The 14,876-nt window shown below is 46.3% G+C and overlaps 1 protein-coding gene across 8 annotated transcripts in view; it reads left to right on the top strand.

Moving 5' to 3' along the window:
- The window catches only part of LOC118510659, a 53,482-nt gene extending 38,611 nt beyond the window's left edge, over positions 1–14,871 (top strand). For 7 of the 8 annotated variants that reach the window (XM_036052789.1, XM_036052790.1, XM_036052787.1 and 4 more), the window contains exons 4-6: positions 12,097–12,435; positions 12,564–12,898; positions 13,139–14,871. In XM_036052789.1, coding sequence (XP_035908682.1) covers positions 12,097–12,435; positions 12,564–12,898; positions 13,139–13,259 — 795 coding nt within the window. In that variant the 3' untranslated portion in view covers positions 13,260–14,871. The remainder of the gene's footprint in view (positions 1–12,096; positions 12,436–12,563; positions 12,899–13,138) is intronic. The other variant, XM_036052791.1, reaches the window with a different exon arrangement.
- Positions 14,872–14,876: the final 5 nt, after the last annotated feature.

The following is a 14,876-nucleotide window of genomic DNA, read 5'->3' as shown; positions in this document are numbered from 1 at the left end:
TTTTCAATCGTCTCAACAAAGAAACGCACCCAAGATTAAGTAATAAAAACGAACCCTCCTGTATCCACCCGGCTGCCCGATCACCAAAGCACATGGGGGGGAAAATTACATGATTCATCACCATTTCTCACCCATTCGATTCAGCGCTGACCACCGGCGGCGACTGCACTCTAAAGTTAACACTTGCCTACCACTTGCACCAGAAGCATGCGCCGCCGGAAGTGGTCTCGTTCTGTTTCGGTTGCCCATCTGCAACCATGCTCCGGTTAATAATGATCGATAAGTTGCCGGTATGGACGGTGTGGTTACACACCAACGGGCGTAAATCGATTCGAGGGGTCTGGCGTTGCGGCGTGACTTTGATGCGTCCGAAGACTTCAAAGTGAAGGTATAGAGATCCCCCTTAAGCGATCGGGAATTACCATAATTTTCAACGGCTTCCCAGGATCGTGGGTAACGTAAGGCGACGATAAGCTTGTTGAGAGGTTGCTCTGGGCAACACTTGACCAACGGCGGCTACTTCCTTGTACTGCTCGATAAATCCCACTTAGGCACAGCGAGATCGAGGCGGATGATTGAGCTGATCATAGGAAGCATGATGAATTAATCCATCAATACCCTGGACAGGGGCAGGATCACAGGATGTATTTGTTTGCCAAACGTACCCTGCTTGGAAGTGGAAGTTTGAAGGAACCGTTCCTCGAAATTGGTACTGTGTTGGGTCACAACCCAGGGAGAAAAAGGGTCACAGCCAATCGAATGGCATGTCCGTTGTGTCTGCCCGTCTGTCTTTCCGAAAACGTATCGGATCGATTGATCCCCAGTGATGGTGAAGCTTTGGCAACAAATAGAAACAACTACTCGTCTCTTTAACCCTAAGGGCCTGATCGTGACTGTTCAGATGCTGTTTACCCCCTTTTTTCCCAGCAGCCCAGTGGAATGTGAATGGGATGCGTGCATACTATCCGGGTGCCCTTTTGTGGCCTAGGGTATAGTGCAGGGTTCGTCGGATGCCTCTGCTCCATCGCTCGATAACGGTACCACTTTCTCCGTGGCCAGAAACTCAACCGCTGTTGTGGCGCTCCTGATGATGATGAACTGCTGTCAATGGTTTAAAGTGGGCGCATGCAAAGTAACCACGTTATGCCATCGCTCCAAGGGGTCAATCGAATTGAATGTGGCCTTCGTTACCCTCTGCTGGCGTTGGTGCTGCGCGTGGTACTGATCAGCAAAAAGGCTGATGGCACCAGCAGCAGTAGTGGTTGAGCCCACTCTTCCCGGAGCGAGGGTGGCATAGAATTTGGAACGCTCGGAGCAGTTGTGCAGGTCACGCGATTATTCTAGTTGCCCTTTTTCTCCACTGGGATTAATTGTTGCCGCGAGCGCATCGTTTAATGACTTTATCATCTTGAGGTTGGGCTGGAGAAATTGACGGCACGCAAGCTTTCCAAGAACTCGTGGGCGAGCTTCTCAAATATTTTCTTTTCAAATCTCCTATTCAATCTGTGGAAGAATAATACAATTAGCCGTCTGATTTCATTTGTTGTAAATTTATATTGCTTTAAATACTCACCCAAAATTAGGGGACTTTTCAATAGCTCAATACCGTCTCCAGGATAATTGAACAACCATTTCGTGTGCCGTCCAATAGTTTCCTTTGCTTCAGAGTATCAAATTTCGTTTAACGATTGTACCACGTTTCTGGATGGGTGACCTCGTGTTAGAGATTTTGCAAAATTTATGCGATGCACGCCCACCGATATCGCTAAACGAAAATACCTCCCACCCGGAGGGCTCGCATAAGACGTGCAAGCGGAAACCCGCACCAGATGGAAGGCAAACGCAAGGCAGCTCTGCAGTACCCGGGCCAAAGGAAACGAGCTTTAGATGAGAATCGATATGGTTTACTTTGGAAATTTTCGGCGCTTGGATAAATCGATACCTCTGACGCTGCAGGGTGCGTTCAGCTAGCAATGTGCACGAAGAACTTCCCGCTTGTCCGATATCCCAATCCGGGGCCGGGGTGAAGCCCACAGTTGCGGTGTTTCAAGTACACGTTTTCCAGGCTCCACCTTCGTATGGGTAGTGGCCTTCTAAATGCAGGTTCTCGGGGTTTTTGTTTCTTGGTTAGAGTCCAAATCATTACAGCCACCGCCAGGTTCTAATGATTCCCAGGAAAAGTAATCAGACAGCGTGAATAATTCAAAAATCCATCTTCCGGCGCACGAGAGAACGCTCTCCAAACGCAATGCTGCCCTTTTGTTTTTGATGCTTAATCATTATTGCTCCGATTTCGATGTGCCGAGGGGCACCACCGGTCAAACCTTTTTTTCTTACCAACGTTTAAGCGCGGCAAGGATGATTTGTAGGAAATTAAGGATAACACACACATAATTTCAATCGCAGCCGCACCCGACCGACTCAACATCAAATTACGGCGGCTTCAAGTGAGACGAATGTGAGATGGGAAGAGAGCGAGAGAACGCAAGAAGCGTAGCAACCGTTACCAAGGTTATCGTTTTCAGGTATCGAACTTTCGATGGGTCCAGAAACCACGTCCAAGTTTGCGTGGCTAATGTCCTGCACACGAGACATCAGTCATCTCACATCAGTGCCTCTGTCAGGTCCTGCCCGAGTGCGTAACAAGTGTTTACAACGGACCAAGCAAGTCGTGGTGTGTGTCCAGAACCTGGCGGACGAAAAGCACCAAAGCAAGATGGATCGTCCGGGCAGGTCTTCCTCGCGGCAGCAGATGCAAGGTTCCGCCACCGGGTGTAATTATTAGCATTATTTGTTTTTTCCACCTTCGGCATACTTCGCTGCACACGATGAAGCTTTTGTTCACTGTTCATTCCAGAGGACCCGTAGGAGCAGGAACTAAGGAGGAAGAAAAAACGGTTACGGAGATAAATGCCTGTAAAAGCAGGGCGGCGCTCAAGGGAATTGTTGAGAGCAATTGAACCACTCCGGAGGCGAAGGTCGCAAAATGGCGGAAGGGCGTAAAGTGAAGAACCGTTTTCGGGACTTCACCACAGGACAGAACAGAGCGCACAAGAGCTTCAGGCAGGAAGATGGTTGGGCTTCCTGTGGTACGCCGAGGTTTTGCTAATTGGCCACTGGAAGTTCTGCTCTTTTTGGGTGATGCTTTTGGCGACCATGACACAGATACTCTACCTACAGGGGGCTAACGGTTCCTCGGCACGGTTCGGCAAATTGATCTTTGCACTTCCGACGGCCGATTAGCGTCAACGATTGGCATTAAACGGCTCACCCTTTTAACGAGACTGAAGAAGCCCAAAACACACAGAGGAAAGAAATTGGACATTTGGGATGTGAATGTGTTTGTCTTGGTACATTATATCTTCCTGCGTCATCCTGAGGATATCACCCCCAAGAAGAGAGATTTAATGGCCTCCCCATCGTTAGAGAGTTTGATGATCATAAACCTGTTGGTTGGTTAGGGAACCCTTTTAAACTCCCTTTCCAATCCCGTACGCCCTAAGCACTTGTGCTCGCTTGTTGGGTGGAGGTACTTTAAAAAGAGTCATCACTTTTATCGCCATCACTTTCACGGCAAACAGCGTGGTGATGCGTTTACATCTTTTGTACCTTGGAATGTTGGAGTTTTATTGGCAATATATGTTGGCACACACCTACGATCCCACTTCCTCTAAAGCGCTTCCGAGCAATTCCTGATGTGCAGATGTGCAACTCCTCGTCCAGAAATTTGATGCTTTTAAATAATTTATCAATTGACACACGTCGTTGACACTGGGCTGACACTGTTGCGGGTCGTAAACGAAGCAAATTCTAACATCATAACGAGCAGCCGATCGATTTTAAAGCCGTCGACCAGTTTTTTGGACGCATTCTTGGTGATGTCACCGTCGTCGTCGTGCCGACAAGATTGTATTAACGGTGACGAATTAGTGTCATCTTGTCACACACACACATTTGGGGGGAAACTAGACCATCTTCTGCAGTAATATGGGGCAATATTGCGGTTCACGTAACCTGTGCGTGTGCGTTCTATTTCGGGACGTTGAGGTTTTTATGGTGGTTCGACCTGATGGTGCGATATCTCTCTCTCTCTCTCTCTCTCTCGCTTTGGAGAAACCCCCCGGTGTCCCAGAACCTATGATTGGAATCTGTATGCCAAGTGTGTGCCAAAAAGAAGCATTTCACGTTGCTTTTAATTATCCACTACACTACTCTCCAAAACCAAAAACCCACCGCTATCGATCGATTGATCGTGTGTGGGGGCATCACAGATATATGTCGCTAACCTTGCACCTTGCCGGAATGAATGTCTGATGGTTTATAATCTTCCACCAAGGAAATCCAATCTCCGTCTTGTTGCGCGTGTCGCTCCGAGCCACAGCGTTCCACCAATACCCTTTTCCGCAGGGTATTAATAAGGCTTACGAACCACCAAACCGAACCGAACTCGACCCGACCCGTCCGCGGGCGTCTCGGAAGGCAGGGATTTCAAAATCGGAAAATCTACCCCCGGTCGTTCGCGTCTCGAGGGTGTCTGTCCAACCGACGAGTAGTGGGTTGGTCAATTCGATAAACATTTCAATCTCATCATCTCATCTCGGCTCTCGTACATCTCTCGCAGGACTCCTCTTCGAGAGATGAAATCGATAAAAAGTAATCACTAAATCACCTGTCCATCATCATCGTCGTCAGCATCTGTGTGTCCTCGCCCAGACATATGCGCTGGGGGGAGTTATGTTTGCTTTTCATTCCTCCTCAATCCATTGCACGTTGAGATAGATCATCATCCTCTGCCAGCACGGTCCCCGCACTGTTCTCGTGTTACAAAACAGTAAATAATCTTGGCCACGTTACGCCACACGAAGACTTCACGTCCGTGTGGTGACTTTCGCTGATTGAGAAGTTTACTTACGCGGCACAACACAACACAAGCACATATACCATCCAGCTATCACAACACACTCCACCAGTTCCAGTGTAGCTCGGGCCAATCGTTTGACTCCCCGGCGTGATCTCACCTCGTCAGGGTGAAAAACTTTCCCAGACCTTTGGGCCCAGAACCCAGCCCAGCACCCAACCTTTATGGGGTGGAAAAGTTTGGTAGTCGTCTCGTTTCATTTTCCAATTTTTGAAGCCACATTTGAGAGCCATTTGGATGCGAGATCTAAGGCCGGATCTTGCCTATCTCCGGACGGACAGATGGCCCTCGTTTTGCCATTCCAAGCAAAGGCAGAAACCCACACATTTTCCTCCTCCATCTATGGTGGTTGGATTCTTGTTGTTCTCCCATTTGCTCAGCTCTTTGCTGTCGTATAACGACCAGCGGGTCGTCAGCATCCACCAACCACCAACGGCGTGTGAAAAACAATATCGAAATATTTCCAATAAAGGTGACTATTATCTCACCCGGGTAACACTCGCCGAAAAAAAGCGAAGAAGAACCAGGCCCTTTTCACTGACTGGTTGGTGGAAAAAGTTTTCCACGAATATTCTTCCATCGCGCTCGCTCTGCTCTTCATAAAAAGACTATTAAAGGGAAATGAAAGGTTAGGGAAAGCAAGCAGATGCCACCAGCTCAGTGGCGCTCTGGTTGCGAAATGTTAATTTCGCAGAAACTCAAACTTTTCCCACCATTTGCCGCGGCACACGCACTCATCTCGGAGCAAAGTAATATTAGTGTGAACTTACTTTAGCGTGACAATTTTGTCGAGCCAGGTAGGTGTAATTCCTTCTCGTTTTTGTTTTTTTTTTCTTTGCGTGCTGATTCTTGCAAGTACTTTTTGGGATTTAGTTTCTGTTTGTCTGTGGCGATTACTTGCTTGCTCGGTGGATAGCTGGTTCTTTTAAGCGCACCACTGAATGGGTTTTCTTTTTTAAGGGGGCTTTTTTCTTTTTTCGTAGATCTTAGGCGTTTGTTTCTTATTGGTAAAGTTGTAATGGGAAGATTTTAAAATTGTGAAACTTCAAATTAGAAGCAAAGAGAGTGGAAGGAAAAATATTTAAGGGACTTTAATGGACATTTTTGCTTTTGAAGAAATATCTTCTAAGCCAGGCATGTCAAACATACGGCCAGCGAGTCTTTTCAAGCTTCAACACGCAAAGGACTGTTGAAATAATCGACTACTGGGAATATTTCAGATGATTTTCAAGTACGCATGTATACTTCAACTTTACTATTCGATTACGTCCTAATTGTTGTAGCTACAAGGGGCAAATTATATTAGTAACTGCAAGTGTGTTATTCCAACTTCTTCTGGTTTTAAGCTCTGGAACATCAAGAAGTTTTGCATTACTGGTTCCCCTGTAAATTGATGGCTAGACCTACTTACGGGGAAACAGATTGGATTCGGAAAACAGAACCCACATTTTATCGATATTAGCCGCCGAGGCCTACTTCTAAATGAATAAATTAGCTTTCAAATAAAATTTTCGATATCAGGAAAAACCAACCCACACACAGCCGATCAGCAAGTCGCAAGGTCTTCTCAGAAACTCATTATTTGGCTGTGCATCTTGGGGTTGGCTAGCCATGATTCTCCTGGAAGATTAAGTCAACTCGACCCATTGCTCCAGAGTCTTGGGAAGTATGGCCTCTCAAACGCACACCATCACAAGGTCTGAAAATTTCATTTATTCAGCAAATTAAAACGAGCAAGCTAGGTTGATGGGTGCCGTCGGGTTTTCGTCAGAGCCGGGGTTCAAATCCCATCCGGACCGTTCCCCCGTAGTGAGGACTGACTATTCAACTACGTAGTATCATATTCAGTCCAGAAAGCCAGGCAAATTGCAGGCATGACCGAAGAGGTCGTTAGGCCAAAGAAGAGAGAGAAGCTTAGTGGATATCATATTTATACATGTTTATCCAGGCGGCCCTCGAAAGCTTTTTTGGCATTTAATTCAGCGAGACAAAATGTGTTTGACATCTCTGACCTAAGCAAAAATCTTGAGATAAGGTAATTTTTACCTAGTTTTAAAAGCAATTTGAAACCGATTTTTTTCTATTTCGTAGAGGATGATTGTATTTCTTAATCCATAACACGCTCAATTTGGGTTCACATCTCATCTTGGTTGTCTGTTATCAACAGAATCTATTTTTGAGCCATGCGTAAGGTAAACCACATGTAACCATCCATTACGCAAAAGGCTACACAGAAGAAGAAGAAGCACAGGAAAGTCTCAGACACCTTCACTAAAACTCCAATGTTCAAGGAACCGTTCAGCTACCTGGCTATTGAAAGTGGCTTAAAAAAGATCACTTTGTCATGTGGATTGCGTGATTGTTGGCGATTTGTCATACGAATACTTACATGTACGTATGCAAGTCTCGATGATAACTTTGCCTTTAGAGGTTTGCAATCGTTGTGGCGTAATGCGCCAAGGGATGTACAGCTTGGTATTCATAATAGCTTTGTTGTGACATTGGAAAAAAGGCTAATCAACATGTCCTTAATCCTTAGTAAAAATGCATATTATAGCATCGAGTTGCTATAAAGAAATGAAAAGTAATCCCTTAAAAAGAATTTAGTTTTTTTTTTAGTTAAACACTTGAGGTTGAAGAATTTTAGTTTTAACATGCTACAATTGCTGAGATGCTAGGGATGAACAAAACTTATGAATCTAATATTAGACAGTAAATACAGCATAAACAGAGAACATGCAACTGGAGTCACACTAGACACGAAGTTGCCCATATGGAACCACGCGAGAGCACGAGATAGACGGACCCGCTTGGTTTGCAAATGAATTTCCCAACCACACGCTTTGTGGTTCGTAGACGCAATGTGGACAAAGGCAAGCGGAAAGGGATCATTTGCCTGCGTGTGAAAATAATGACAAATCGGTACGTCCAATCCAACCGCAAGAGAAGTATGGTGAGTGGAGAGTGGTAGTTGGTGGACATTCCCCTTCGGTTGCTGGCGAAGTAGGGCACACACACAGCACCACAAAAACCACAAAACAGATGGAACGGAAGCGAACCACCGTCGTCTGGCTGCAGTCTGGCAGCCGGATGGTTCGTCGATCTCCACACAAACAGCGATCCAGCAAGATGCAAGATCAAGGTGTCCACTCCCCGCCATGTTCGTTGTTGTTTGTTTACCGAGCGGATTGAGCGGTGAGTGTAACGTACCGGCAGACATCGTTCATTGACACTTTTCTGCAGGAGCCTGCAAGAGTCTTCGTTCTTGTCTTGGTCCAAGAAATTGCAATCGACAAAAATATGCACTGCACGTAGAATCGATTCGATGGTCTAACGAACATCTCGAAAAACGGGAGGTTTAAGGGATGGCCCTAACCTTACACCCCCCTCCCCACCGGGGTTCAAACGCCACAGTGCAGGCAAGGTTAACCGGTGATCACACCAGAGCCCCAAAACAGCCCTGAGACCTCCCTCCTTGGTGGGTTTGGTACGATGAGTCAGCCACCATTTTTAGGTTGGTCTTCTGTTACCACCCTTGGTCGTTTGGCAGAGAAGACGATCGTGGCGCGCGTGGAATATTAATGCTGCACAAGAGCACCCATAAAGCCCGTAATATGTTTTACGACGCATCGCCGCAAGGGTCGACCGCGACGTCGATTGAACCAGGCGGACCTGGTGAAGTGTGTGTGTTCTGGTGCATCTTCCTTTTTTTTTGCTAGCCCTTTTGCCCTTCCTTACGCGACTGGGGAATGTACCGAGGGTGAAGAGTGCACTTTTTCACGAGTGTCTCTGTGTTGTGAGGATGTCCCAGCGCATCGTCAGTCAGGCCACCCAAATGGGAATGGGAGGCTATCTATTTGTGCGCGGGTTGCGCGTGACAAGTATGAGCAAAAACAAACGATAACGACTAATGATGGAGACAAAGCAGTGGATGAAAATATGAGTCGCACTCTCTCTCTCCGTGTAATATGTGCTGCATTATGACCTGGTCGGGGCCACGGCAATTGCTAGAAATTGCTAGCGGAAAACGGTGCAACGAGCTTCTGCGAATGCATTAGAATGTCCATTTGCGCGCTTGGTTGGTGATATGCGCTGGTGATGGCGAGTGTCGTAAAATGGTTACACTTTCCGGGCATTAACCAATCGCATCGCCGCCCGGGGTTGTATCGCTTGCCATCAAGGAAGTGTTGTGATGTTCTTGTCCGCGTCAGATCCCATTACACCCCAAGTGTTTGTGACTACTATTTGTGCTTTTTGTTGGCCACACGTCGTTCAGGAATAGAAGCTGTCCGGCGGTGTGTTAAAACTCACTTTAGCAGCATTTAAATCAATTCTCTCTGTCATCGGTAGAATGGGAGCACTTTCTTCGGATGGGAATGCCCCGACCATCCACAGCCAACATCAAGCAGTATCCTTCCGTCTCGGATGGGACGGCTCTTAATCCCTCTGCGGACACGGACGGATCGTTGGACAAGCTTTAACCGTAAGCAATAAAGCGCAAGTTTATTGCTGCCAGCGAAAGTATTGGGATCTATCTGAGGCAAAGTCTTGGCGGCACACAGCAGAAACACTCGGGCCGGAGGGGGGGTAGAAGATAGATAGTTGGTGACAATTTCGATGTAATATAGAGAAAAGTGGTTTAAGGTACAGTGGGGCACGAAAATAGATCATAAACGTATCATGTTTTTTTTTTGTACACGATTTGCTCCATTAATGAATTATCTCAACCTAGAGTACTGCCTGAATCAAGAAAATTTGACAAAATTGACAACTTTTTTTTCTTCATGATGGACAGACCGGCCGTTTTTGCTACAGTTGATAATTAATCGCGAAAGTACTACATCAGATCAATTAACAATGATAAGTAGAAAATTTGTATTCCAGCGTAACTACGATATGCTAAGTTATTGAAAAACTGCAAAAAATAGCTTATATGAATATGAATATCAAACATCTTACTTCTCTACAACCTCGAGCCTCTACAACCTCGAGAGGTTTTGGTCCGCCATTGCTAGCTTGCTTTATTTGATTTTACCCGTAGCTGGGATGGACATTTCAACGCGTCTTCCAAATATTATTGACACCATAAATGATAACCAATAGTACAAGCAACCTCGATTTGGTTTAACATTTTGGACTTGCTATTTGCATCTTACGAAAGCATTTAGACATCAATTTGAATTATAGATCAATAAAGAAAAGAAAAGCCACTACAGTAAAATTGTATACGGTTGATATCCTTATCTTCTTTCTTCCTTGGCACTACAACCTCGAGAGGTCTCAGCCTGCCATTTCTGGCTTTCTGTGACTTTATTTTACCCGTAGCAAAGTAGTCAACCTTGCGTACGGGGAGGCGGTCTGGATGGGATTTGAACCACGGCCCTGTCGTGTGAAGACCGGCGCCGTTATCGCCTCGACTACCGGACCGCTCCAATATCCTACCAGATACCGGACCGTTGATATCCTCAAAATATGTAGAAAACTGTAGAATCATTTCTGTTGTGAGGCTGATGGCACAGCTACGTCGTAAGGTATTATCGGTCAAAATTTCCGAACAAAAATGTTTGTTTCCATCTTACGACGGAAATTATAAGGCTTCAGTCAGTTTGCCGACAAATCCGATTGAGAATTTGAAAAACCGTACGATGGAACTGTGCCTAAGGTTTCATTAGGGGTAACCATGAAAAGTATTACGACGTTACAGATTTTCAATTTAGTTATCTTTGGTCCATAAATCATCATAAAGGCAAAAGATATAATAAAAACGTTTAATTCTTATTTCGGTTTTAGATTGCTTCGTGCTTCGATAAATTCTCGTAACGCCAATGTCATTAGAAAATGAGTTTGAATTGAAGTCAAGGGTTCAAAGTATTCGCAATATTTACCCTTTCAATGCTTTCAGAGTGATTGGCAATTCATTTCCCGTATTGAACTAATATTCAGACACATCCCTTTGCCCCAACATACTCTACACTTCTGCACTGGCCGGTTCGGTGCCGAACGGTGTCTCGTACGTATTTACGACCGATTTATTTAGTCTACCCAACATTGTGCCCCATTGTGGGCCAACTTCTTGACTTGGCTCGCTAATTTAATCCCCTAGACACGGTTAATCTTACCAGTTCTTTAGCACCCCGCTCCCAACGCCCGTCGCACCCGTGTCCAAACGTTTTCATCACCGCCTGCCTGGCTGATAAAGTTGGCCGCGGATTAAGTTGCACAGTAAAAAAAAAAGGACAAACACTTTCACCGGTGGTCGACCGCACGACGGCAACAAGCGTGGTAAAAGACATGCTAATTAGCAAACGCACAGCAGCAGCACCCGACGCAGGGTTCCCCGTTGTGTGGCAGGGTTTAGCGATTAAACGAAGCCTAAACGAGGCACTCTCGGAGCTCTCGCGGAAGCTGTTACAGGAAGAGATGAAACTACTTCTCGATAAGTAAAATCCATTGATTCTGAACGATCCGAGATGACATTTTCTTCCCCGCTTCAAGCGTGGGAATATTAAAGCCAATATCCATTTCAGCCCCGTCGCTGTGGGCCTTTCAAGATATTGGTGTCGAAAAACGATCAAATTTTGAAAGACGATACGAACTGGCAGCGATGGCCAGTGTTTCCCCCTTCGGGTGAAAGGATTTATTGGCATGGCTGCTACGAAACGAGAGTCGAATAATGCACCATCCTCCGACGTGTTATAAATATTTATGAGAATCACATCACAAACGTCGAATGATGCGGGCCGAGAAACCTGTCCGGGCCGAATGGAGCCCATTCAAACTCCACTATCTGCCGTAAAATGTGCATCCGATTGCTTGAATGAATTTGGACGGCACATCATACCATAATCAATGATTAATTGTTCACTGGATGATGTCAAACGTGGCGTGGCGTGGACCTATTTCCAACACCTGGTGGTCGTCAGATGTCCTCCGCCGGATGCACCTACCCCTTTCGCGTTTGCCTTGCGCTCCCGTGAAGGTGTGAGGTGAAAATGGTTACTAGATTAGCTTAATCTAAACATCCATTTAAGTGATTAGGGTCGTCCGAAGAAGGGTGGACGTGTCCGGATAAAGTTGTCGAAATTGGTTGCCTTTACTTGCGGAGAGGACTACACAACACTCGAATGATTTCCTACATGATTTACAACTTGTATCTTCTGTTTTATCTTCACTTGCAGAGCTACCCCGGCCGATACGAATCACTCACCGACTACAAGCAGGCCAACTTTGGCTCGAAAGACGCCGTAGAACGATCGTACAATGCGTACAACAACATCCACAGCGCACGGCGCGAAGCGATGAACCATCTCGATCGGATGCACACGGAAGGCAAATGTCAGGTGCCGCGTCCGAAAATCGTTCCCGCGTCAAACGATAGGACGAAGATCTTCACTCCCCACTGTACCATACTGCACCGGTGCGAGGACGATACCGGGTGCTGTATGCCTCCGCTAACGTGCGCACCCAAATCGACGACCGAGGTGAAGCTGTTCTTCTATGTGAGTAATGATACCTCCGTAAGTAGTGGAGCAAACAAACAACATCTCTTTCCCGCGTTTTGTTTGGTAACTCCGGCCGCAACTATTTGCGCTTCCAATGACGTTAATCCCCGTTTGCTGGTTTTGCGATCTACTCATGATTCTAGGTGAAAAACGTAGGACCACGACAGCAAAACACGGTAACAACGCTTACCTTCACCAACCACACCGAGTGCCATTGCGTACAGCTGGATCCGGTGCACTTCGGACAGTCGGCCAGCAGTAGACCACAGATACTGAGCTCGTTGGAGCAGAACGGTGCGGAAGGAAGCGGAGGCTCTAGTGGTGCTACTAGCAGGATCAGCAATAGCTGCACATGTCCGCGCCATTATAAGTCGGTCTTCGACAGCGAGTCGCACTGCTATTGTGACTGCCTGTCGAGCGATCGGGACTGCATTCGGTTTAAGGAGGGCTTTGAGAACTTTTCGATGGAAACGCGAAAGTAAGTTGTGGCTGAGGATATAAGCTCTACTGCACGAGATGTCAATTGTGGGTGAGATTTTCTTAGGAGGGTATTCCGGGAAAGATTTTACCAACTCTAATATCTTAGTTTAAGTAGATACAGTAGTTGCTATGATTTGTTCTTCAGAGTCCTTGATATCCCCACCAGCTCAATTTGACATCTGTGCCCTGGAGTCATTGTATTTAATTTAATGCTATCCTTTCCCACTTTTGTCCACAGATGCATCCGGAGTAAAAAGTGTAATGTCCCGCACTGTGAGTACGGCACGTACAACCGGCACGAGGGAAGATGTCCGAAGAAGAGCGACCGAATGAACGAACACTTTCCGCAGTATCGGTGAAGAGAGCCGCCGGTCTAAACTCCACCGAACCCATCCCGTCCAACCGGGGAACGGGTTCGGGCGAGGACAAACACGTGTCGCGGGCGTAAGAAGCTGGAGAGAGGGAGAGAGTCAATCATGTTCGTACAACGTTACCAAACCATTGGAGCTAAATTTTGTGCACATCCGTACTGGTATTACGCGGATCCCCGGTTCGCCGCCGGTAGCGTCGTGTGGGCAAGAAGATTTCAGTTTTTGTATTTCTAGACTAGACTCTGGAGAACGTCCGACTGTGCTCTGAGGAAGGGGAATCGTTTCCATCTAATTCGGGTGTTTGTGTTCCAGTGCAAACATTCCGAAAAAGAAAGGTGAAATTCTATTCCCGGCAGGTGTATTATTGGGACCCCGTCGCGGTGTCTCCGCCATGTTTAGCAAATATCCATAAGCCTAACCTTAGTTGCTCAATCACACCAGTTGTTCTTGCGATGGGAGGTGGGTGGGGGTGTTATCGACAATCTTGGAAGCACTTGCCGCACAGTAACGAGCAACTCCTTGCGTTATTTCGCTCGAAACAGATTCAATACACACAAACACACACACACAGGATTTCCGTGTACTGCCGGCAGCTTTGGAAAGGATTAGTGGGCGAATTCGGGAGCTACATATGGAGGACGTATATTAAATCGCATGCTAGGTAGTTTAGCGTTAGTAGCCGTGGACGTTTAGACGAGTATGTGTACATAGCCGGAAGCTGATTAGAAAACCCTTAGCGTGTAGCGAGAGGGAGAGCGAGCGAGAGTAGAGGAGAAAGTTATGTTCATCTTCCATTTTTTCTATTTAATCCCGTGCTCGTTAATGTTAATCTGTTCGTTAACCACACCAGAGAGTTCAGAGATCTATCGTCGTTTTGCCGTTGCTGTTTTACTGCTGGCCACCAACAGCTTCGCTACTTGTATCAACAAAACCATCGAGCTTATTCCAATCAAATGCCCTCCCTTAGACGCCATCTTCTGTCCAAGCCGCACCACGTGGCTATCAATTAGGCTATTCTGCACACAAAGAGCAAAACAAAAAAAGTCCCAATAGGCAAACAGAATACAGATGTAGGCGACATGGAACGTTCGAACAGGCGGCGGATGGTGTGTCACCACTGCATGGTACCCAACCCCCTGCGTTAAGCTTAGAATGGCTATTTAGACTAGAGCGAAAGAAACAACAAACTGCGAAAAGAACACGAGCGCTAGGGCCTTACGTTTTGCTGCTTCACACTACACATTAAGGATAGATGCTAGTCACTTAAGATTGATAGTATTACTACTCTTATACTTTACCACTACGTATCGTAAGGAAACGAATTGAATTCTACTCTGTCCATTACCGTGTCACCGGGTAGTAAATGCCGGTCGGCGTAACGATCAACATCAGCGCCAACATGCAAACAAGTTCATTAATCATACGCACCACACCCCGCCCAATCACGGCCAACCCCACAAAGCAGCTTGTGACACCATCGGGACGACTACCTATGTACGCTCTCACTAGGTTTTAAACTCGCCGAAGGGTCCGATTTCTTTAATGAGCTAATTTTTAAAATAAAAATAAATGAACAATTGGATCGCACTTCAAACCACAACACTT

The sequence above is a fragment of the Anopheles stephensi genome, chromosome 3, assembly GCF_013141755.1.
Source record: "Anopheles stephensi strain Indian chromosome 3, UCI_ANSTEP_V1.0, whole genome shotgun sequence".
NCBI classification, from domain to species: Eukaryota; Metazoa; Arthropoda; class Insecta; order Diptera; family Culicidae; genus Anopheles; species Anopheles stephensi.
The sequence above is the reverse complement of the archived record's forward strand: the minus strand, read 5'-3'. Positions and strand labels throughout refer to the sequence as shown.